The sequence below is a fragment of the Rhamphochromis sp. 'chilingali' genome (assembly GCF_963969265.1).
Source record: "Rhamphochromis sp. 'chilingali' genome assembly, chromosome: 3".
In the NCBI taxonomy this organism is placed as follows: Eukaryota; Metazoa; Chordata; class Actinopteri; order Cichliformes; family Cichlidae; genus Rhamphochromis; species Rhamphochromis sp. 'chilingali'.
In genome coordinates, this window is record NC_137931.1 from 44,490,781 (window position 1) to 44,511,772 (window position 20,992).

The 20,992-nt window shown below is 40.7% G+C and overlaps 3 protein-coding genes across 5 annotated transcripts; all 3 read right to left on the reverse strand.

Moving 5' to 3' along the window:
• Positions 1-1,556: 1,556 nt before the first annotated feature.
• LOC308393394 (transmembrane protein 275-like) lies at positions 1,557-4,414 on the reverse strand. Of its 3 annotated transcripts, none has more exons than XM_080877114.1 (2): positions 4,305-4,414; positions 1,557-3,900 (listed from the first exon to the last, which is right to left on the reverse strand). In XM_080877114.1, the coding sequence occupies exon 2, from the start codon at positions 3,876-3,878 to the stop codon at positions 3,309-3,311; it is 570 nt and encodes a 189-aa protein (XP_080733240.1). In that variant the 5' UTR covers positions 3,879-3,900; positions 4,305-4,414; the 3' UTR covers positions 1,557-3,308. The 3 variants fall into 3 exon arrangements, with proteins under 3 accessions (XP_080733240.1, XP_080733241.1, XP_080733242.1); XM_080877115.1 differs by having other exon boundaries at positions 1,557-3,919; positions 4,305-4,385; XM_080877116.1 differs by having other exon boundaries at positions 4,310-4,379.
• A 2,159-nt stretch (positions 4,415-6,573) lies between these two features.
• mknk1 (MAPK interacting serine/threonine kinase 1) lies at positions 6,574-12,066 on the reverse strand. Its single transcript, XM_080877632.1, has 14 exons — positions 11,914-12,066; positions 11,234-11,296; positions 10,657-10,759; positions 10,436-10,534; positions 10,261-10,358; positions 10,019-10,098; positions 9,836-9,909; positions 9,619-9,723; positions 9,464-9,519; positions 9,273-9,368; positions 8,961-9,155; positions 7,876-8,040; positions 7,710-7,753; positions 6,574-7,382 (listed from the first exon to the last, which is right to left on the reverse strand). The coding sequence occupies exons 2-14, from the start codon at positions 11,285-11,287 to the stop codon at positions 7,163-7,165; spliced, it is 1,389 nt and encodes a 462-aa protein (XP_080733758.1). The 5' UTR covers positions 11,288-11,296; positions 11,914-12,066; the 3' UTR covers positions 6,574-7,162.
• Positions 12,067-12,494: 428 nt separating this feature from the next.
• mob3c (MOB kinase activator 3C) lies at positions 12,495-19,127 on the reverse strand. The gene is made up of 4 exons (XM_080877633.1): positions 18,806-19,127; positions 16,111-16,722; positions 15,082-15,284; positions 12,495-12,738 (listed from the first exon to the last, which is right to left on the reverse strand). Exons 2-4 carry the CDS (start codon positions 16,526-16,528, stop codon positions 12,709-12,711), a joined length of 651 nt encoding a protein of 216 aa, XP_080733759.1. The 5' UTR covers positions 16,529-16,722; positions 18,806-19,127; the 3' UTR covers positions 12,495-12,708.
• Positions 19,128-20,992: the final 1,865 nt, after the last annotated feature.

Below are 20,992 nucleotides of genomic sequence, written 5' to 3' on the forward strand. Positions count from 1 at the left end.
TGCATTTATCAGCGCTGATGGGTACTCGATGTTCGATATAAAAATATGAGGGCATATTTAAGTGGAAATAAACACTCTTTCAACCGTAAAAAATGTATTACCAAGAAGCATTGTTACAAAAATCGCTCAGACTTTCATAAGTTTTGTCCCATGTTTATAAAGCAGTGATATACGGTACTGCTTTTCATCCACAGGGTGGAGTCATGAGATCAGATATATCTCCCGGCTGAGCCGAACTCTTTTTAAGCTGATTTTAACTTTGAATCAAGCAACGAACATTCAGTTTGAACCATTGCTCAAATTAAACAAACTTGCTGCTCTTTAGGTTCATTGTATCCACTTTGTCTAGACTCTGCTTGTATCTCTGTGTCCAGAGATAAAAACTGTCAGACATCAATTTAATGTGGTGAAAGATGATGAGACGATTACTCACTTTTATTTGGATTTTATTATTTAATATGCTAGCCGTGGTAGGTTTTTTGGGTAGGGAAATACTTTACAGCAATGTTCCTGCAGCAGTGTGTTGATGTGTAGAAAATATATGAAAATAAATATTAAAGTGTTTAATGTTTGAATTAAAGAAGAAAAAGTAAATGTCAAGATGTTCTGTGCTTGTGTGGAGGAGGAGAGACATGAGATCATTTTCTGTGAAAAAGTGAAAAAAGACATCATCATCAACAGAAAGTATCACGAGTAAAATTAAAATACATCTGTTGGCTGATATATTGCTTTATAGGGCATTACACTGTTATTAATGATGATGCATCATTACAGTGCATAAGTAATATTCTGGTGAAAACAATTAAAAGGTTTACTTCAGTGGCTGACAGACCCCAAACTGTCATTCTTGACTTTTATGATTAGGTTTTACAGGTAGCTGCAAACCTTTTATAGCTTTGCAAAGACAGTTAATTTACAAATAATATATCACCATCAGATCAACTAGAATAGATTAAAGCTACTTTATAGGTTATTGAGTTTGCGTTACTCTTAAAGTTTAGAGTTGTGGCACGATTGCTCCATTTTTTCTAACAAAATTAATTGTATGCTTTTATGAATAAAACTCATTTTGTTTCTGCTTTACTTGATTTTCTCTCAAACGTCCCCCTTTGTGTTAGACAGGAGTGGGTGCTCCTTGAGATGATCTTGACCTGTGTCCAGTACAGACAATAAATAATTCCTATTCCTGGAGGCTTCTGTGGGAATACTTCCACTATTATGATCCCAGTGACAACACAGGTCAGAGAAAATTTCCAGTCATTGCTTAGCCTCAGAGCGTCCTTCATGTTCCAGCATGCCTCAGGAAGTTGTCTGCCATTTACTGCACACTGCGCTCTGGCTCGGGGCTTAGAAATGCCTCGATCCTGAACAGAGAGAATAAAACCAGAGCACCAAACTGGAAATGCACACTCCTGCAAGCCTTTCTAATAACAACAAAAAGGAAGTATAAAGAGAAACTCCACATTTACGGTAAAAAGAAGCAGCTGCAAGAGAGTAGTTCAATTCAATTACATTTTATTTATATAGGACAAATTCACAAAAACACTTGCCTTAAGGTGCTTTATGCAAGTTACAAACTACAGTATTCGATAGAAAACAACAATCAGACAACCAACTATGATCCAGCACTTGGCAACAGGGATGGGCAACTGGTTATACACAATGGGAGTAAGACCTGGTACACAGGAGGCTTATCTGGTGGTGGTTAGGGTTAGAGATGCTAAGTATTTTGTTGAAGTGACCAGGATGGACAAGATTAGAAATGAGTATATCAGAGGGACAGCGGTTTGGAGACGAACGTAGAGAGGTGAGGCTGAGATGCTAGGCTGGGATGGAGGCAGATGACCTGCTATAGCTATTCCTAAAGCGGCCAGTCAAAAGAAGAAAATGATATCTATGGATAAAAGTTCAGATGTGCCTTGGAATGGTGATTTGTTCAGGGTTTAGCGCACCTCTCATCCATGATAGTGGGGTTAGGATCAAGTCTGCATGAATGGATGGAAGTATTTTTTTTAGATAAAAATTGCTCAGTTACATTAACCTTTGCTGAGTTAAACCCAGCCCTGCGCTAAATTAATCCCGCTGTGCCATTCTTCAGAGCAGCATGACCTCATTACTAGTTGAGCTGAGGTTGCCAAGACATGTCACCTTCTTTACAGAAACGAGTCATTGAATAACTACAGACACCCACACAGCCTGCCTGTATCCACTCAAAAAACACTGCAATAACAGTGGGCGTTGGCCACCGTGTTATCTTTTCCGTGGTTTGATTGTGTGAGGGGAACACGCTGTGTTTGAGGACAGCTGATGTAAAACGATGAGTAAACAGGGCTTTCGCATTTGCCAGCAGCTGTTGGGTCAGACGCCAAATGATGGGCAACGTAGCCGTTTGTACAGTCCCTGCTGGGGTTACTCAGATAACAAATGACTTATCATCACAGCCTGTGCATCTTCTCATTTAGCCTGACAGTTCCAGTGGCTTTGTTTCTGTGTATTCTTCACAAAGGGGGTCAGTAGAAGTATTATTATTATAATTTGCTCAAGATAGCATCCTTAATAGTTTTAGTGAGCTGTCTGAATAGATAACTCTTAACTTGAACAGAAGTATATAGTGTATCTATATTTATAAAATATACAGGGGTCCCAAGCATGTATTAGCACCTGTAGTAATCATGCACGACAACACAAGTAGAGAAATTCACAAAACACTCCTGAATCTATTTTAGCACAGCTCAAGGTTACACCATCACTCAAAGCAGCTGGTGCAGGAAATAAGAAGAAGAAAGAAAAGTTATGTTGAAGTGTGTAGAAAAGCTGTGACTGCATTCACCCGGCTTTTATAACTGCACTGATCCTCCTTCACAAAGGTGGCAAACACTAACCAAAATCAATCCATAGGAAACGAATACACAATGAATACACAATCACTAGATGTGTTCTACAACAAGAACTACATAACACAGGCACTTGGATTACGGTATCATCTCCTTCCCTGTTTCATTTCCTGGAAAGATAATGTACATCCTGGGACAGGGCAGTAAAAGTACAACTTCCTGAAACACACGGAATAATTATCAGGGAGTTTGCACAATACATTTACGCTCACAGGCTGAGTCTGCAGGCCTTTTCGCTCTTGTATCATATTACCACGCCATCATTCTAGTTACTTAAGTCATGTGTTATTTGAGTTTACCAACTTTGGCATGAATAAAGTACGACTTAGCTTATAACTTATAGTAGCAATTAATCCTTGCAGTCACGCCAGACAGTGTAAACAGAACAAAGTCCACGCTATGTAGTGATCTGATCTATGTGGAAGTGCTCTCCCGGGAGTCAGAGCTCAGAGTGGGTTTATCTCCAGTAACACCAGTGCCACAGGTCTCTGTGTGCTGCTCAGTGGCTTCATCCTGACAGGAAGGCAGGGCAGTGGCTTCCCCTTGGATGGAGCTGGATTTGTGAGATGAGCTAGGGGAGTTGGTGGGGCTGAGCTGGACAGCTGTCGTGTCCTGAAGCGTGTGCTCGCTCGTCTCCATCTCAAAAGCAACTGCCCCCATCCTCATCAGCGCCCATTTCTCACCTCCTTTGGCCTTATGGGCAGTGTGGGCTTGAGGTCTCCTGCTGATGACACAGCAGGCTGTAAAGAAAGCCAGCGCTATGAGTAAAAGAAGAGGCCCAATGAAGATGGGAGGATTGCTTGTAGGGATAAAGGTACCAAACGCAAAAGCTCCCACCAGGGTGATGTTGATGCCAGCCAGCATGATGCACAGCCCACAGGCGCAGCACAGGGCTGGAGAGGGCATGCTCTGGTGCCTCGGAGCATGCTGCTCGGGGGTCTTCTTGGGAGCAGATGAACTGGAGTTTTTTTCAGGTAGCACCATGTCTCAGGAGAGCTCAGAGAAGCTGTTGATCAGACAAATGGCTGAAAATAGATCATTTGATCTCTTTAGAAAGAGAGGCTGAAAAGTAACATGACACATTTTAGAAGCAGTGCAAATGTTTTAAAGACTTTTCATTCTTCTGATTTTGAACTCTGGCAACTTTTTTTTCTTCCAAAGTAATTTCTTAGCTGTTAAAAAACTGTGAGCATTCCCGTCTAATTAAACGCATTAGTTATGAGACTTTAAACCTCAACAACATTAAAGCGCGAATACAATTCATCGAAGGCAACAACGCTGATAATGCCAAGTGAGAATCTGCAAATATAAAAACAGTCTTGTTCTCTCGCCGATGGTCCACAGACACACACACAAACCTGAAAGCAACACTTGCTGCAAAATTTCTCTGCACCATTCTGTGTCGCTTACCTTACATCGGACACATGACTCTGGCCGTTTGGGCGCTTTGTCCGTGTGTCATGTTGCACAGGAGCGGCGGGTGTGATCTGCTCCTCCTGCAGGTGAGCAGCGGAGTGATCTGCAGCTGATGCACTGCTGAATATCGGCCACTGGCTGCGCTGTGGAGCTGCTTCAAACAAACAGCCCAATCACAGCCATCACCCTCTGAAGTGCTTAAGCTTCTAACGTGTCACATTAAAGGTGCTCTCGGGAAAAGTGGAAACACACACACCACTGCACTCCTACATCTATCTGATGTTTATTTCCTTAAATCTAATGATGGGAAAAGTTTGTGAAACCTGGGTTATTAAAGTGCAAAAAAGAAAAAAGGCTCGAGACTATGGCCTCGCTCCTCTTTCTCCTTTGCTTTTCAAAGAAGTCTCAGCAAGGACACGGCCTCTGTTTCTTACCAGTGTGCGTAGAGGTTATTCACCATCTCCTGTCCCCTCCTCAGCTGTTTAGTCCAAAACAATGAGTTGTTACCATTTATCACTCCTGACTGAAATAAATCTTTGTAAACTAAAGCACATCTGCTGCAGTGAAAACAAAAATCCATTTGCTCACGTCTTGTGAACGAGACCTTTGAGTGCACAACACAGTAATATTGTCTTGATGTAACACAGCTTAGACAAGAAGAGCTTTTTATTGAGAACACAACATGCCAGTGAAAACACGCTCTACACATGAGAGCTTTATGCATAGGACCCCATATGAGCTTTGACACATTTCAGAGCGACTCTATAATCGCATACCAATTACTGCATCTCATTCTAGGCCATCTCAAGTAGACGGAGGGAAACAAACAGCTTCTTTTATGAATCATACTAGTGTGGGGGCTTTATCATAGCAAGCAGTCGTTTCCTAACATGTGTATTCATTCTGAGCAAATCTCCATCAATTCATGCCAGCCTATGAAGGCCCTTAGTTGCTATAGGGATGGGTTGTCCATGGCAACAGTGTGAAATAAGGGAATGAGTTGGCACTGGCACATAAACTTTGTAAGGTACGATAAACAGGAGCCTTTGGAGATCCCATTCAAACACAGACAGTCTAAATTATAAGACAACATAAAGAAAAAGTAGCTTCTTCTAAAAACAAAATCAAAAATCAGAAAATATCAAAGAATTCTCAGTTCATCCATAACAGTTTCCATTGGCACAGACAAAATCAAAACAGGGACGATTAAAAAAATATTTAACAGTTTTATAAACTCACTTCACAGAATGGAATCACGTATCTCACTAGTGTAACATAAACTATTCTCTCATCCCTTTAAACCAGCCATGCAGGGCTTGTAACAGGTAGATTACACAGATACCATCAACAAGTGCTTGTGATGCAAATCTAGAACAAGGAAAGGCTTATCCACCGCTAAACGTTTCTACTCGCTGTCAACCGCTTTCCCTCCCAGTGACACTTATCTGAAGCAGCAAACGATCTCGCTCAGTCCCGTTCTACTTTTTTAAGCCACACCATTTGCTTTAGCTGCAGCTCTTTTGAGGACTGGCAAACCCAGTCACTGCTGGTTGATCTAAGCCAGCGAGCCAGCCCAGGAATCAGGAACACTACAAAATACAGAGACCATACCTGCTGCTCATAGGGTGAATAATCTTTGTGTGCACACATTAACATCATATATAAAAGTCCCACAGTTCAGCTTTAAGTCTCATGAACTGCATAAAACTTAAAACAAATGCAATTTTCACATTTCAAGTAATTTAGACTTAAAAATATATATATATATATATATAAGATCACTAAGACAATAAGAAATTAAGCAAAACCTCTTGGAATAATCTGCATCACAACACCAAACATGACCTCCAACGAGAAGTTATAGCAAAAGCGCTGAAAAGATAAATACTATTTTTAAGTGTCAAATTCATATCATTGGTGAAGCTTTAAAAACACAAGAACCTCCCATTCTGGGCAAACTAAATAAGATATTTATTTTAAAGTACATCAGTGCTGCAGGTAGCTTGTATTGACATGAGAAGAAAAAAAACTTTAAGATCCAGTCTCACTCCATGAGTTTCTGCAACCTCCAGCCACACTCTCAGGTAGTCATGAAGACACAGCTCGACAAAAGAGTCAACAGGTAAAACAGGGGAAAGGCCCTGTTTAACCCTCAGACTCCTCTAAGTGTTGTCTGTTTTTATCACTTAAATCACATACATTCACACATAAAAATCATATAAAAAAAATTAAAAAAAAAGAAAAGAAAAGAAAACATGCTTTAAAAAAGCAACAAAAAAAAATCCCTTTTCTTTAGTCACTAAAAAGCTTTCAAATAAAATAACTAATTCACAGCTGGAAAAACAAGTAATAAAATAAAATAAAATCTACCTATAAGACGATATTGCATTAAAGCAGCAGCTGCTGCTGCGTAGCTGTCCTGATTCTTAAAATGCTGTTTTTGGTGTTGATATGTATTTTAGTAAAAACTGCTGGCACTGAGAGCAGTTTCTGGTGTTTTGGGTAACGATGACTAACCCAACCTGTGAAGACAATACATAAATTTCTTAAAGCCAAAGTTGTTCTGAAAGAAAATCAAACCTTTGTTAAAAATACTCATCAGCTTAAAGTAACTCCTGGCCAAATCCTGGAAGTTTTACTGTTTTCTATTAGTAGGCAGAAGCTGAGGTTTAACTGCGCACTTGATGTTCAAACTCTCACTGATAAGAATACTGGCCAAGGAGAGGACTTTCAACAACAGAGACACTTTCCATACTGTGTGACCAATCCTACAAGGCTCCCTATAAAAATAAAAATCCACACAGGAGGTAACTAAAATTATTCAGATAACACGATAAGGAGGTTAAGGACCCTCAGGCTGTGGCGTCATCTGAAGTGGGTGCAAAGTCTCCGTGCCGGAGAGCACTGGACTGTGCCCGTCTGCGAGCCAGCCTGGAGTTAGAAGGAGGAGAAAGCCTCATGGAGCAAACAATGGCTCCGACGTCCTCCCGCTGCTCCTCGTGCTGGGATAGCTGCCGGTTGAAGGCGATGGCTTCTGCTGCAAACTGGGTCAGATCTTTGGTGCTGCTGTTCCTAGAACAAGAAAGAAGGCAGAAAAAGATATGAGAGACATCTAAGCACATTTCTGCCACTTCTCACTTTAATAATGTGATTAGAATAAAGTATCCTAGATCCTTGTTTCATCTATCCCAATATTTTCCATCTTAAAAAACAAAAAAACAAAAACAAAAACCATCTTGAAGCAGAGAGAACCTGAAATTGTTCTCAAAATTAAAAAAAAAAAAAAGTTGTTCATAAACAAAGGTATGTGCAGAAACTCTAGTTTCCTATGAAAAACCACAAACACTAAAGGTCTGATTCTACTTCAACCACAGAAACGGAGCTAAAATAAAGACAGACCTCTGCAGAACACGAGGAGTTGGAAGACCTCTCTCTGGAGCATTCTGGAAAAAAATAAATAAATAAAAGAAAGAAAGAAAAAAAAAAACTCACAGCTGGAAAATAAGGACAATAATTCCAGCTGTCTAACATTAGACAAGTAGTGCTCAAATGTAATTATACCCACCCCCTGCACCCAAGGGTGCTTGAGGACCTGAGCAGCACTGAGGCGCAGAGTGGCGTCCCGAACCAACAGCTTTGATATGAGGTCCTTGGCACCCACTGTGATGTGGGCCCAGTCCTTGTCTGGAAATTCATATTTGCCCTGCTGGATGCTCTCAAACAGGTGACTCTGAGGGGAGAAGATCAAATAACCTGCTGATAAGTACATGCCATTTACACACACACACACACGCACACACACACACACACACACACACACACACACACACACACACACACACACACACACGCGCACGCACGCTGCATTATTGTGCTGCATTCATTTTTGTAATGGTGTTGTCATTCTGTTGTGCATTATAAATTCAGACCTCACACCTTCTTTACAAAAGTGAGCTTTTTCTCCAAGCAGCACAAAATTCAATAAACCAAACCAAAACTCCGCTCAAGCCAAGATAATGGAAGAAGAACCGACGACATCCATCTAGATGAAGTGAAAGCTAAAACAAGGTTTTCCCTGGTAAATCTACAGAACCTCTTCCCATTTCTTCTCAGCCCTAATACTCTACTACAAAACAAAAAAAACAAAACCCCAAACTGTACTGAAAGTGTTTGGCTTTTCTGAATAATTCACATAAGAGCATTTGACATATGGGTCAACAGCTAAAGCCAAATCAGCCGTAGTGCTCCTATACATCGGCTTTTCTCTTTTTTTTTTTTTTTTTTAAAAAGAGATTTCAACCTACATCTAAGCCTAACTTTACCTACATTACTAATTATGTTTCTTAATTAAGCCAGTATACAGCAAAAAAAGAAAAATTTTTAGTTACTTTATTTGAACTGTCTACCATGGACATGATAATCAAAGAGGCCAGCATTAAGATGAACAAGCTGTAATGCCAGCTAAAGGAGGCATTACAGAGCATGTGTTCTTTTAAGACCTCTAGTCTGTAGTTTTATATTATTTATAATGTCTTCATTTCAGAATGATAAGCGGGGACACACAGTGAATCTCTGGTGCAAACACTGCTGAGCTGAGCAATTATCCATGGGATGGATGCTAAACAACAGTGCTGATTGGAGGGGGCATACCTGGCATGTTCTGCATCTTTCTCCCCGATCCCAGCCACAGTCAGAGCCACAGTGTCCTGTGAAGGGTGGGCTGCCACTCAGTAAGATGTAGAGGATGACCCCGAGGCTCCACAGATCGCAGCGTTTGTCGTAGAAGGAGGCCTCATCAGTGAACACCTCGACTACTTCTGGAGCCATGTACTCTGCCGAGCCACACTGAGAGAGGGCAAAGATCAAAAGCAAAGAAGAGGTAAGTCAGTGTAATCCCTTATTAGTTAATTGGACAATATTATGTGTCTATACTTGGCCGACAATTTAGAATTAGACACTTACTGGTGTTGTGAGCTCTGGGGTTGTTATGGGTGTACAGGCACTGCTGAGCTTTACTCCACTTCCTAGATCAAAGTCACAGATCTTTACTGGCGACACCTAAGTAGAAAGAGAGTAAATATATGATTATGTTGTTAAATTATAAACCTTAAGGGATAATTAATGCCTTTCTCAACTCATTAAATGCCAATTACCTGATCAGTGTATTCACAGAGTATGTTTTCTAGCTTAAGGTCTCTATGGGCAATGCCTGCAAACAAAAACACTGTCACCTTTACACTCAAAAACAAAAACAAAACCTCTATTTCCTTTGGATTTCAGCAGAACACCTGCTTGAATTTTGACCTACCTTTTGTGTGTAAAAAGTCGAGAGCTTGGGCAATATCTTTCACTACCTTACTAGCCTCCAGTTCATCAAAGTGCTTTCGGTTTTGGATATGTGTAAGAATAGAACCTGCAGAAAGAGAAGAGGATCACTCACGGGTATATTTGTGCGCTCATAATGAGCCATCTGGCAACAGCTCTGTTTGCATTACATAACTGTTGTGTTAATTATTCACACTTACCACCACGCAGCTTTTCAAATACCAAATAAAAGCAGTTGTTGTCCTCAAAGAATTCAATCAATTCCAAAATATTCCTGGACAACGATATGTTTAGGTGATCAGAATTGTTTTTATTCTGGATAAGTTTTCTTTTCTCTCTCATTTTTTTTTTTTTAAATATTAATCAGACAAAAATCAACTCACTTATTTCCTTGACACTGATAAAGAGTCTCCACTTCTCGAAAGACTCTGCTGCGGCTGTGTCCTGCACTCTTTTCTATGATCTATGAAGGCGAGCAGCAGAAATTGTGATTCAATGGACATTTTGATTGACTTTAAAAAAAAAAAAAAAAAATGCAGTACAGCTTTAAAGAAAATGTTGCCATTAAAGAGCAACCCAACCTGTTCAAATGACATTTAAATTTGGCAAAACTGTCCCTACTTACCTTCACGGCATACTCATGTCCATTCTGCAGGCTGATACATCCTTGAACTTTAGCATATGCTCCCTGGCCGAGCACCTCATGAGTCAATTTGTAGAGATCTGAAGAAAATAGGAAGTGTTGGTCAATTTTCCTGCTTTCACACGTACTGCATGTGTTTCAGTTTTAGCCTACTTACCATCAAAAGTGCCAGTGGAGCTGTCTGTCGCTCTAGTTCTTTTCTTCTTCTTTCGTTTACCTGTATCTGGGATGTTCACTGGCTGGCTTTTTTCACACTCTGTAGAGGCAGAAATGAATCCATACACACAAATTAAAACATTGCAATTTTTTTTCACAGTGCTCTCGCTTTGTAAAGTTTACAAAGCTATAGAAATGCTAGGAAAAGTAAAGCATTTGTACCTGCTGGGTCTTGGGAAAGATTCTGTCTTTCCTCTGAGGTATTTCGGTTCTCCTGAATGCTCCCACAGTTTTGCCCTACTTGGCCCAAAGCAAGGGAGTTACCCTGTTACAGAGAAGGAGGCCATACGGGGGGGACAGGGGGAGGGAATAGTGCAAAATCAGCCAGTGATCAATGTTGGTACAGTAGAGAAAAAGCAAATGAAAAAAGCAAAAAAGGAAAATTTTAATTTGGCCTTGGTAATAAATACTAAAAATAAACACTAATCCATAATATAATAAAATGTTCTGTACATATCATAGGCTTGCAACTGTAAAATGACTAACTGCAGTTATAGGGATGCATCACCACTACTTTGATCATTACAACCACCTATGGCAGTCTGCCAAAACAGTGATCAATATGATAATACTGGAAACTCCGTGACAGGCCTTATCTGAACTTTACCAGAAACATTCAAACAACAGGGCACAGTGCTTTGATGAAACTACTGTGCACCATTTTCTGGTCCTTTTATCTTATCAGACATGTTTCAGGAAGTCAGCTTTTGTAATCACCACTAATCATAGAGTAGATCACCTGGAGGGAGGGCTGGAAGGGCTGCAACTCCGTCATCACGCCGTGCCTCACCATATCTGCCAACTGCCACATACAAATATAGTTAGTCACGTAAACATACGTAACAACTAAATACAATGCAGTGATGAGGCAAAAGGCTAGAGCAATGGAGAAGACACCGCCCAGCGTTAGCTTATGTGTTCCAGTTTCCTCTTTCTTTCATTCTTTGGTATTACATTGTGTATCGCTCTGAGTTTGCGGTTACTGTTCATCTACATGACCGCAGAATATTCACTTACAGCAAAGTTTATTGAATTAGTTAGTTCATACTAGTTAAATGTTATGTTTCGGTTAGAAAAACACAAAACTGATAATTAGCTGTTAGCTAATGGAGTTATACCAGCAGTTTGTATCGATACTGAAGTTAATAAATATGTGTACGGACAGCCAACAACGTCCACTTAGATAATTACTTAACATTAGCAACGTTGTCCTAGTTACCAGGAGGGAATTCTGTATAAAAGATCATTACGGCATTACAAAAGCCAGAGCTAGCGGTGGCTGCCTACTATAGCTGTTGTTAGCCCCAGCTAGCAAGAAAGAACTCAGATAGCTTGCTAAACCGATTTACATGACCAGTTGCTAACTGTATTCAGAGACTGTTTAAGCGACGTTAAAATAAAACCACAAATGCAACAAACCCTTCAAACGTGGACTCCACGCCAGCCAAATCCCTGCAGTCAAAGCCTGTGACAGCTGATGTAAGCTCCCATTGCTTTCTGTTATCGATCAGTCCAAACAGCTGATGACGTACCGGGCGGGAAAACGCGAGAGCAGACGTTTGCCCCGCCCCTTTCCGGATTAACTCCTCTCCCATTGGTAGCGTGACCGCACTGATGCAACGTCACTTGGCAGGGTTCGTCACCACGCCTCAGTCCACGTAGTGGGGATTTTTGGTGCATGATGATGGCCTTTATTTATCCATGTAACAGGTTTGGCAAGTGAGCAGTGATAATAAGTATGCTATATCTGTTGTTGTTGTGATTTTCTTTTTCCTGCGAAAATGAAAGCAGACGCGATTGGCTGATGGGAAGAACTTTTATGCCCTTAAATCAGATTTTAAACAGTGAAAACACATCGTACAAAATACAAACTCTGGTCAACGAGAAAACAAACAATGCATCAAAACTTACACGAAGATAAAACATATACATGCACAAGAGGAAAGACAGAGTACAGGAGATGCAGTGTATAAAACAATACAGAATAATGAGGAAACTCACAGCACCATAATGAATGTGAAGTGAAAAGTTCTGTAAAGGAACTTTGCCACCATCTGCAGAAGTCTACTGAGTTTATGGGCCATGTCATATGCTTGGAAACCACTCGTACAAGTGTACACAAAGCAGTTCTCTGTCTGGTGTTTTGATGCGGAAGTTTTCTCAAGGGGCTCAGATAACGTCATAATGTAAACTCCTTTGTCCATGTGGCTTTGTCTAATTGCATATCTTCTCTGTCATCTCTTTCTGCAGGAAAAGAAAAAGAGGAGATGTTAATAGATAGAGTCTAATATGTTGTTTGAGAAAATGAATATTTACACCGTCATGATTCTGAGAAAGAAAGCAGTTGCTCCTTGAAGACTAAAAACAAACATAATTTCCTGGGGCACAAGAGGTGGGGCAATAAAACGAGGTCTATTCAAAAGATTTATCTTTATGCAGCGTGTTGACATTAATGCCTTGTCCCTGTTTTCACATTGCAGGGGGAATTATGCAGCCCAAGCGAGGTAATGATGATAACTGCAGCTTTTTATTGACACTTGGAACACCATTCCCCATCAGCTCACATGCGATAGAGGCTCCTTAGTTGGAAAACAGAAACAAGTACAGTCTTTAATCACATGACTATCCAAAGTCAGCAGATTCTCTTATGAGTCTTTTCTCATCAGACCTAGCCATTTCCTGGATACATTTTGTTCATGCTGGAAAACTGAGTGAAAACTAATTAAATTTGTGTGTCATATGGAATATATTATCTTAATGAGAACGCTATGAACTTCAGACTGAGTGATTTTATTGTCGGTGCCTTCTATGTACAGTGGCTTGCAAAAGTATTCGGCCCCCTTGAACCTTCCCACATTTTGTCACATTACAGCCACAAACATGAATCAATTTTATTGGAATTCCACATGAAAGACCAACACAAAGTGGTGCACACGTGAGAAGTGGAATGAAAATCATACATGATTCCAAACCTTTTTTTTACAAATAAATAATTATTCAGCCCCCTGAGTCAATACTTTGTTGAACCACCTTTTGCTGCAATTCCAGCTGCCAGTCTTTTAGGGTCTGTCTCTACCAGCTTTGCACATCTACAGACTGAAATCTTTGCCCATTCTTCTTTGCAAAACAGCTCCAGCTCAGTCAGATTAGATGCACAGCGTTTGTGAACAGCAGTTTTCAGATCTTGCCACAGATTCTCGATTGGATTTAGATCCGGACTTTGACTGGGCCATTCTAACACATGGATATGTTTGGTTTTAAACCATTCCATTGTTGCCCTGGCTTTATGTTTAGGGTTGTTGTCCTGCTGGAAGCTGAACCTCCGCCCCAGTCGCAAGTCTTTTGCAGACTCCAAGAGGTTTTCTTCCAAGATTGCCCTGTATTTGGCTCCATCCATCTTCCCATCAACTCTGACCAGCTTCCCTGTCCCTGCTGAAGAGAAGCACCCCCAGAGCATGATGCTGCCACCACCATATCTGACAGTGGGGATGGTGTGTTCAGAGTGATGTGTTGTGTTAGTTTTCCGCCACACATAGCGTTTTGCATTTTAGCCAAAAAGTTCCATGTTGGTCTCATCTGACCAGAGCAGCTTCTTCCACATGTTTGCTGTGTCCACCACATGGCTTGTGGCAAACTGCAAACGGGACTTCTTATGGTTTTCTGTTAACAATGGCTTTCTTCTTGCCACCATAAAGGCCAACTTTGTGCAGTGCACGACTAATAGTTGTCCTACGGACAGATTCCAGAGTCACCATGGGCCTCTTGGCTGCATTTCTGATCAGCGCTCTCCTTGTTCGGCCTGTGAGTTTAGGTGGACGGCCTTGTCTTGGTAGGTTTACAGTTGTGCCATACTCCTTCCATTTCTGAATGATCGCTTGAACAGTGCTCCATGGGATGTTCAAGGCTTGGGAAATCTTTTTGTAGCCTAAGCCTGCTTTAAATTTCTCAATAACTTTATCCCTGACCTGTCTGGTGTCTAAATCCAATCAAGAATCTGTGGCAAGATCTGAAAACTGCTGTTCACAAACGCTGTCCATCTAATCTGACTGAGCTGGAGCTGTTTTGCAAAGAAGAATGGGCAAGGATTTCAGTTGCTAGATGTGCAAAGCTAATAGAGACAGACCCTAAAAGACTGGCAGCTGGAATTGCAGCAAAAGGTGGTTCTACAAAGTATTGACTCAGGGGGCTGAATAATTACACACACCCCACTTTGCAGTTATTTATTTGTAAAAAAGGTTTGGAATCATGTCTGATTTTCGTTCCACTTCTCACGTGTGCACCGCTTTGTGTTGGTCTTTCATGTGGAATTCCACTAAAAATGATTCATGTTTGTGGCTGTAATGTGACAAATTGTGGAAAATTTCAAGGGGGCAGAATACTTTTGCAAGCCACTGTATGTACGCTAAACTGGAAAACACACCTACTCAAAGATGAACAATAAGCACATCAAACATTCACGCAGCTGGGATAAAGCTGGCAAGATGGTAGATATTCTCTGCTAGACTGACAGTTCCTCCGTTACAAAACCTCCATCTGATCCTTTTTCATATGCATCCTCACTTCACACTCATACATCTGATGTCTCACCAGAGGCTCCAGCTCAGAGTGATCAATGAGGTTGAACTCTGAGATGAAATAATAATAGTGTTTGTAGCAGGTATTGATGTGGGCCTCTGCACCCATACTGCAGATGCTGTCAAAGTGATGGATGTAAACGTGCACAAACACCCGGAAGAGACGGCTCAGGATCTTCTTGCACACCTGCTGGAAGTTCTTGGGGAAAGGTACTCCTAGGATGAAGAAGGAAAACAATAAGATATAAAAGGACTTCTATTCAGAAGCTGGTCTAATAAAATAATAGATTTGATAAAGGAAACTGTAGGACTCAATTGTAAATGGATTTACCATGTATGCAGATTTAAAAAGCATCATTAATCATGCTTATCTACAATAGGGCTATTAATCTACTGAATTTCCTAAATAATCTATTGAATAGTTTGTGTTTCAATCCCAAAACACTTAATAAAAAATATCTGTGTTTTGTGCTGAAGAGCTGAAAAGGCCGTGTGAAGAACAATCTAATTATTCGTATTTAATTTCTAAGCAAAGCGAAGACAGCATTGCTGTCTTATTCTCCCTCAGGTCCATGGAGGATTGTGATAACTGAGCAAACGGAGGGACAGAAACACCCTGAAGGAGTTGTCAAGCACTAACACACAACCAAAACCCATTCACACTCGTGGGAAATGTTTTCATCATACCTGACTAGCATGTCTAGGCTTGACATAAGAAAAGAGAAGTCCCAGAATGTCAGTGCTAACCACTGCGCCACAGAGAGGCTCTGAGCTCACGCTTCTGTGACGCATGAAGTTCTCACCTCTAATTTAACACTATGATCACCTTGTCAACAACCCCCTCTAAATGTCAACATTTTATTGTCTAATTAACCTCTCCTTGAACTCAATCATTGCATTCGTGAGCTTAATGAAGGAGACAACCTCTGCACTCTGTGCTGATACTTTAGTATAAAATCTCTGCAGCCAGCACTCAGTCATGTATTAGCTTACGCACTCAAGAGCAGTCCGATGGTTTCATTTGTAAACTCCTCACACACACCTACTCTTGTGGGGAAGATTTCCTCATTATTGATCAGTGACTCTATCCAGTCCATCAGCAGATTCATGTACTTGAGAGCAGGCAGCTTGGTGGGTCTCTTGTAGTCTTTACCGTCCTGCCATCTGTACTCATATCTCAGTCCCCCAGACATGATAGGGCACGTGCGCTCGCTGCAGTACTCGCTCACTGTGCCATAGATTAGGTTAATTCTGTTGAAGAAATCCACCACGTGAACAGCAATCCAGTCATTGAGGTTCTCGCCTTCTGGGAGCTGAACTACTTTCCTCAGGTCCAAGCCAGATTTGAGCGAAGCCTGGGCCTTCTTGTACAGTTCAAACCGCTGCGTACCGGGCTCAAAGCGCTTCTTTGGCCTAAATGTTTTGTCTTTGCTAAACACTTGACCAAGACACAATGCCATTGACTCAGTTATTTCCCCTGAGATAAGGGGAGAGTGCGCAATGATGAAAAATAATTAGGTTGGAGTATGAGAACGTGTAGCCTTCCTGGGAGAGGGGAACCAGTCTGATTTCAGCTCTTGGAATGGTCACAGGTGGTTAGCGTCTGTCGTGTAGAGACTGCAAGGAGCTCTTGTTTTCATTTGGCACGATGGCACTGTGAAGACAATAACAGGCATGTTTTGGGGTGAATAAAACATAAAAGATAAAACAATTCATGCAATATTTAATTACAACAATTGTTATAGCTACCATAAAGTAAAAAAAACAAAACAAAAACCTACATTTTCCTAAAGAAGACCAGCTAAAATGTTTTTTTATAGTCACAGCTGCTCTTTGTGACCCAAATGACCTCAAAGCAAAGTTTTCAGTTGCAGCTACCAGTAAAAATAGCAACACTTTCAGTCTGCTGTACCAAAAGTCAGGCCAATTGAGTCAGGCATAACTGGGAAAATGAATAGTATGCTGTGATCCACTAAAGATTAAACTGTCCTCAAGAGGACTGTGTGAGAAAATGTCCTGAGTCAAATAGTTTTAATGCTCTTAAAGGCAGAACCACAACTTTAATTTTGTGCGGGACACACACACACGCACGCACGCACGAACGCACGCACGCACGCACACGCACGCACGCACGCACGCACGCACACACACACACACACACTAAATATGGATAGAAAACGGCCCATTCTTCCTTGAGAAAGTGGATATGAAATTAAATTAAGAGTTTATGGATATTTTTTGTGCAAAACTATTGTCCATCTGTCTGGTGATTTGCTTGTATTGGGAGCATGACCTCACAGGTTTTGAATGTCATGGTAATGAAGCAGTAATGATTGCACAATTTATTTGATATAATATGGTAAATGGTAAATGGCCTGTATTTGTATAGCACTTTACTAGTCCCTAAGGACCCTAAAGCACTTTACACTACATCCAGTCATCCACCCATTCACACACACATTCACACACTGGTGATGGCAGCTACATTGTAGCCACAGCTGCCCTGGGGCGCACTGACAGAGGCGAGGCTGCCGGACACTGGCGCCACCGGGCCCTCTGACCACCACCAGTAGGCAACGGGTGAAGTGTCTTGCCCAAGGACACAAATATTAACTTGGAGGATTTACTTTAAAACAAGAAGATGGACGGTTACATTTTATAGTCTCAAATATGTTTTGTAAACATGTTAGCGTGGCAAAACCGAATTGAATTGTACATTTCTATTCACCGTTTGAAGGATGTGGGAAGAATGTCCAGAGATCTGACACCTAGATTAAAGCAGCTGTGATTGCAACACATGATACTGCAGCCGCATTGAGTCCTGAGTCCCATTGTTAACCCTCTCAGGCCCAAATTACGTTTTTTGTTGCTAATGCACAACCAAGTCCTGCAGTGGTACTTCTGAGTAAAAAAAACTCATAAAATATGTATGTGGGGTAATCAGGTTGTTAGTTCTTAACTGTTGCAAATCTGCAACGTCTGCCTGGAGAGGGTTAACTGCCGTATTCAGAATTTCCCACGGTTGTAACTGAGGCTCTGGTGACTTGAATTAGCAGATGTTTCTGTCACTTCATGCCAGTCTGTACTCCCAACACGTGATATTGATATGGGTGTTGTTATCTTTCTATTGACAAAATAACCTCAAAAATCACAACCCACAGGCCTCTCGCATGTTTGTAAAGCTTCTGGAGGACTGGGGTCCCTCCTGTCTTAATCTGAGGAAAAGGCAATGGCTAAAAATAAAAACACATGTGATCATCTCCATTGGCTCTTTCCACTAGCTTTCATAGTTTGCCTGATCTCAGTTCAAAACTCACCACTGGGGGAACTTGAATACGTGGTCAGTCGATAGCTCTGAATATGTCCATAACAAACGAGAGTTAGACAGAGCTTCATTCACTCCTAAACTCTGAGAGACACTGGTTCAGTTAAAGATTCAGCTCAGACATCTTTGGGATACGAAAACAGTTATGATTTATACAAAAGTGACAGTATGAAGGAGGAAGTGACTGTTGACCAATTTCTGTCCCTACTTGCCTGAGCAGTCACACTGAAGCATGTTAGAGCATGCAATGTGGCATGCATGCTTTGTTTTCTTCTTTTTCTACCAGTTTTCCATCAGACACTGCAATTTCTTGAAAGTCTTTCATTTCGTGGTGCAGCAACAACAAGAAACAAATTGTCAGTGGGAAAGCAAAACAAGACATTACAGAATGGAAAATCTCTGTGCACTGTACCTGGCCGAAATCCTGCAGCGGAGTATTTGGAATGTGGTGGAGAGTTGTGGGAAGTTCAGGGAGGATTCGAGTGTCTGGATCCTTTGATTCTAAACTCCCTGTGAAAGCCTGCTTCAGTGACTCTGCCCCCTCTAGGTCCTCTGAATTTTCTCTCTGCTAGTTGCTAACGGTCTTAAGGGGCTCCAACTTCCCTCAGGAAAACAGACAACACACTAAAAGAGAAAAAAGATATTTGCCTTCTCTTCCTGTAGGTGATGTCACTTCCTGACTTTGTCTAGTAGGTTCTGCTATCTGTGTGTGTGTGTGTGTGTGTGTGTGTGTGTGTGTGTGTGTGTGTGTGTGTGTGTGTGTGTGTGTGTGTGTGTGTGTGTCAGTATGTGGGTGGGTGTTTGGAGGACCTATAAAGTGAAAGAGAAGAAGGGCTGAAAAAGGCCTTCCCCGAACACTGACTCTGCCCTCCCTCTTTTCCATTTTTTTTTCTTTCTTGTCGATTTGCAGGCAAAGCAGCCAACCCTCTTATCCAACCAAAGCCCAGCCCTCTGGTAAAGGTCCTGAGAAAACATCCCTTCTCTTGAGCCACTTATAGGACACAGGGAAAAGAATAATCCCACAAACATTTCTGGATGCCTGGCAGTCCACGACCATGATGCCTGGCTATTTTTTATGAAGTCTCAATAACATATTATTTAAATTCTTTGCCTTTTAAAGAAGTTGCTTTGGAATTCAGTAAGTTCCCTACATGGAAAAACTGCTCTTTGAAAGACACAATTTCTCTTTAAACGACTAAAAAAGCTCTGTGTTCAAATCATGAACAAACAAGCCACGTGTGACTTTAACAGTCAAATTCCTTGTGACCTTAGAAGGTTATCTTTTTTTGTGATAGCTGCTCTGTTTGTCTTACGGAAAAATGGTGATACTAAAGTGCACAGGCTGTCTACACCATGCATGAAGAAGCTCTCCATACTTTTTGTGAAATTGTTCCCTCCCAGCTGATAATATTGTATATGTTTGTGTGTCTGTACATACATATGAATCCATATATATGTGAAAACATATTGATATGTCTATTTGACAATACAGTCAAAACTTTATGGTGGGTGGGGAGTGGGGGAAGGTAGATCTAAATTGCAGTACTCCAACATTTCCACCTGAGGTCAGCATGACTGTAATGATGGCGTGTGGGTGGAGATAATGAGAGGCTAGTCAGAGCTATCAGTCAGTTATCAGCAAGGGAAATTCCCTATTTACTGATGAGCAGCTGATTATCTTTTTAAATAACTAAATCATGATCACATGTCAGTGATTAAAAAGAACTGACAGGTCAGATTGTTTTTGTTGGTGGTGGTTTTTTGATGCCATACATTTAACAATAAAATATAAAGTCACTAAAATAAAACATAAGTTTACTATAACATTCATAAAGAAAGTACAAAGCCTGGTTAATGGTTGTGCAAAACACAAATAGACTGAACTGCTTAAGTAATTATTGAATTATTGTGTAAGTTGGTCTTGGTTCATTTTCTAGGTTTGAAGATTAACTATAAAATATTAAGCTGCTCCAATAACTGAATCTGTGTAATGGTTGTTTCCAATATTGTGAAAAGAAATGTCCGTGTATTAAAGAATCAGGAACTTTCTGGCACATTTGAATAATCAGTGTATGCTTATTACATTTACATTATTATAGTTTACTTTTTCAACCGATCATTGTGTTTCAAATGACCAAAAGCATTCGAACAACTCATTTATCTGAGTTATTCAAAAAATATATTCATCAATATAAATAAATAATAAAGCAGAACGTTAAAGAGAAATAATTCAAACTCTGAAATTTATATCCTTCCCTTAAGTTGAAATAGATTCTGATGTAATGATTGTTTACAATGTTATTCATATTTTTTCCGTGACATACACAGAAAAGCATGGATGAATCACACAGGTGTGCATTTATGATTATTCCTTGCCCTATGCTCTAGTTTTCCATGTCAGAGTGAGTGTCATCATCCAGATATGTGACAGATGAGGAAGCTGAACCAGTCGTGCATTTCCTCACCTGCCTCATACCATCACTTAGTGTAATACTCTGCTATTATTCTCTTAAAAACCCACCACCTTAAGCACCATATATTTTTCCACTCCTTGAATGTAGCAGGTAGATTTTCTTTAAAACAAAACAAAAAAGAACAA

Excerpts from the sequence above, each read along its gene's own strand:
- LOC308393394 (XM_080877114.1), bottom strand. The coding sequence starts at position 3,878 with ATGGTGCTACCTGAAAAAAACTCCAGTTCATCTGCTCCCAAGAAGACC.
- mknk1 (XM_080877632.1), bottom strand. The coding sequence starts at position 11,287 with ATGGTGAGGCACGGCGTGATGACGGAGTTGCAGCCCTTCCAGCCCTCC. Across the intron at positions 10,359-10,435 it reads CTCCACTGGCACTTTTGATG|ATCTCTACAAATTGACTCAT; the intron begins GTAAGTAGGCTA and ends TATTTTCTTCAG. Across the intron at positions 7,754-7,875 it reads AGCACCCTTGGGTGCAGGGG|AATGCTCCAGAGAGAGGTCT; the intron begins GTGGGTATAATT and ends ATTTTTTTCCAG.
- mob3c (XM_080877633.1), bottom strand. The coding sequence starts at position 16,528 with ATGGCATTGTGTCTTGGTCAAGTGTTTAGCAAAGACAAAACATTTAGG. Across the intron at positions 15,285-16,110 it reads AATCTTCCCCACAAGAGTAG|GAGTACCTTTCCCCAAGAAC; the intron begins GTGTGTGTGAGG and ends TCTTCATCCTAG. Across the intron at positions 12,739-15,081 it reads ACTCTGAGCTGGAGCCTCTG|AAAGAGATGACAGAGAAGAT; the intron begins GTGAGACATCAG and ends CTTTTCCTGCAG.